Here is a 3378-nt window from a genome sequence, read left to right as displayed (position 1 = left end):
TTCTTTGTCGTGTAATATTTTAATTTTAGTCTTATTTGTTACTTATTACAAAATGAATATTTACAAACATAGACAGACTTTCGCACAACTTAATTAAATTAAAATGTTACTTATAAATAATCAATGTTCGTACGCTTACCTTAATTTTACAATTCAGTGACCTTTTTACAAAACATTTAATGCACTTAGCAAAATACAGAAAACGAATAAAAGTACAAAAATATTACAAGCATAAAAATATTTGGAATATCTTGTTAGTTACATTATATCGCCTGCCTTTTATTTTTTATTATTATATTTATTTAATGTTTTGAGTTTTGTTTCATGAAATTTTTGGCGTTTTTATCAAATTTATTTTTAATTTCTTTTTTTTTTCGTTTCGATAAGCGAAGTAATGGAAATTCTGCAACTGATATGGCATTAAATTATTTACGATTTTTTGTTTTTCTTTGCGTTATTCAACTCATAAAATCACTTAAAATAATAAAAAATTTTTATAATAATTGTTTCTCTTTCGTTAAAGGCACTTAAATAATTACATATTTATTATTAGTATTTAATGACTTTATAGGATAGATTATCTTAAGTCTATATATCGATCATTTCAAAAGCGAATTATTTAAATTTAAATTTTAAGTCGGTTTATGCAAAACAATTAATTACTTTTAAACGCAATACAACAATTTCCATAAACAAATATTTGGTTTTAAGAATAATTTACGTACATTCGCTAAGCTAAATTGTATATTAATAAACGTTAAAGTCTAAATTTAAATAATTAATAAATATATAATAATATCCTTTAAAAATATATGTAACCAATATCGTATAATATACAATTGTATATAAGTGTATTTACACAGCGCATGCACTCAGCCTTAGTTGCTCATTTGTAGGCCTCCACTGCTGCGGCTGCCCGTTGATGAAGATGTGCTCAAACCTAATTGCGAGACTAGTTTGTCGTAATCCTCTAATGATGTTTCGAATTGTTCCAGTTGTCGCGATAAATCATCCACAGCTGCTGCCTCGGCGCTAGTAGTCGTTGCTGCAGCCGCAGCGGCAGCACAACCACCCATGTCTGGCTGTATTTCATTCAGTCCGCGTAGTGGTGGCGCATGATAACAGTCACGATAGAACTTCGCCAAATCATTTACATGAGAGTTTGGTGATGCGAATGGAAAGTTGAGTTCCTTTAGCAAACTGTCATCGTCCATGGCATGCGTGTTTGATAAAAGTGGCGCTGATTGATGTCTTGTAGCTGGTGGTGCGGGTATAAGTAAACTTTTAACGGGTGACTGTGATAAATTTTTACACTCTGCTGTTGTTTTTTGAGTATTTTCATCTTTTTCGAAACTTTTAAACGTAGCCACATTATTATTATTATTATTTATGTTTACATTTTTACTATTGACTTTTTCGCCGCTGTTGTTGTTATTATTATTGGAAATGAGATTTTGGTGTCCATTTGTTGTGGGCGAGGTAGCAATTGGATCGCTTTTACGATTAAGCGACTCTATTGAACCATATTCACCATTGCTTCCACCACTTTCACAACGTGTGCGCCGCAGCAGCCATTCGAAGGGTGGTGTTTCAGGCAACACATAATCATCTTCTGTGTACTGGCGTAACTTGCCAAGGTCAGTAAAGGCACCAGGTCGTAGCGGTTTCTCAATATCAATTACTTTTCGGTCTGCTGCACCACCACCGCTGCCTTTTTTGCCTGCCAACATTGGAGGCGTAGGTGAAGCGTCTGCTGGTCGAAAATGATCTGATTTTACCATAATTGTATTCCCATCACCATTTCGAGTTTGTGCCGCCGTTGGAGTAATTGTCATTTTTACGCGATACGCCACTGACATCGTTAGTGCGCCCACAATTGTATTCATTTGTCCGATACGTACACTTTTGTAGCCTTCACCCAGTGTATGTACCTTTGGTTTGTCCACGTAAATACGATAGTAAATGCCATACGAATCTGCGCATTGCCTACGCGAAAGTTTGTAGGCAGGCGTGGCGCGGGTTAACGAGATTAAAGATTTCAAAAGTATGCTCATTTTGTTATAAATTGCATGTGCTGCTTTCAATGTTTGTTGTTCTGAATTTGTTGTTGCACCACCTTTTGTATCATTTCTGTCTTTAAGGCCAGTTGTTTGCAAATCAATTGTCCATACTTCTAAGACCATTTGATCGCCTTCTACTGTTTTTAAAGAGATTTCTATACATAATGGTAAACGTTTGATAATACTTTCGCCTGGGCCCAGCCCAAGCGCATTTTTCGCTTCCGCATAAACATCTGGATGATCTTGTATAACAATATTGAACCAGTCAGTACCAGTGGCTAGCGGATTACATTGCGTTTGAATTTTTTCACCGAGACGTGATTGCACGACCACTTGCGTCGATTTTAACACTAAAAACTTTATAAACTTTTCTAAGTCTTTTTCTGGCGCATTCATTTTTTGCGATGACATTTTAACAATTTTTCACTTTCTTATAATAATTGGTCTAAATTTCTATTATTATAATTAGTTTATTTTACTGTTCAAAGTACATTTAACAATCTTTATTTTTTCTTTGATTTTACACTTCCGCGAATTTCATGGAATTTTCCCGTCTCTCTTTTGTTTAATTTCAATTTTCTTTACTTCACACTGTATTAGCGTAACTACGTTTTATTCTTCAAAAAAAAATCGTAATTCCATACATTTTAATTCTTTCAATAAACGCATTATACTGTTTATTATCACATTAACAAATTTTGCATTTTATTTGCATTATTTCTCAATTATAATCCACTTTCGTTGTTTTTTATTAAACATAGACATAGCTTTTTCCGAATTCATAACTACTTTGATACACGTCTGTCATTTGACGACTGAAAGGAATTTATTTTAGAAAAGCGAACCAAGCGAAGAAACGAAACAGAGTTGCATTTTTTCAGCACGACGTTGGTGTAAAACCATTTAATAAATAATCTGGTCTAATTATATTTAAAAAAAGAATAATGCAAAACTACTTCTTTACAAATCAATTAGGTAAATATTTCAGTCAAAAAATAAAATTAATAATATTATATATATAAGTAATTTGATTAATTTTTCTATTCATTACTTTTAAGCAATGACAACAACCACTTTCCAAAGAGTGCAACCAACTCCTGAATAGATGCTCGACGTCACGTAGGCATTTTTTAAATGCCGCCTTTATATTACAACTTGCATAGATGCATTTTATTAATGCATTTAATTATTAAAAAAAGTATATAAAACATTTTATAAAACATTATATATATTTATATTAGAATGTCAGCATTATTAAAGCGAATTATTTAAGCGATAATTATTTAAATAATTTTTTAAGATGTATTATATATAATAT

The 3378-nt window shown here is 32.0% G+C and overlaps 1 protein-coding gene across 1 annotated transcript; it reads right to left on the bottom strand.

The window, feature by feature from the left end:
• Positions 1 to 783: 783 nt before the first annotated feature.
• On the bottom strand, positions 784 to 2987 carry LOC119678117 (autophagy-related protein 13 homolog). Its single transcript, XM_038089784.1, has one exon. It carries the CDS (start codon positions 2469 to 2471, stop codon positions 879 to 881), a length of 1593 nt encoding a protein of 530 aa, XP_037945712.1. The 5' UTR covers positions 2472 to 2987; the 3' UTR covers positions 784 to 878.
• Between the last annotated feature and the right edge of the window lie 391 nt (positions 2988 to 3378).

Source organism: Teleopsis dalmanni, chromosome 2, assembly GCF_002237135.1.
Source record: "Teleopsis dalmanni isolate 2A chromosome 2, ASM223713v2, whole genome shotgun sequence".
Taxonomy (NCBI): Eukaryota; Metazoa; Arthropoda; class Insecta; order Diptera; family Diopsidae; genus Teleopsis; species Teleopsis dalmanni.
This window is presented reverse-complemented; position numbering and strand designations above follow the sequence as displayed.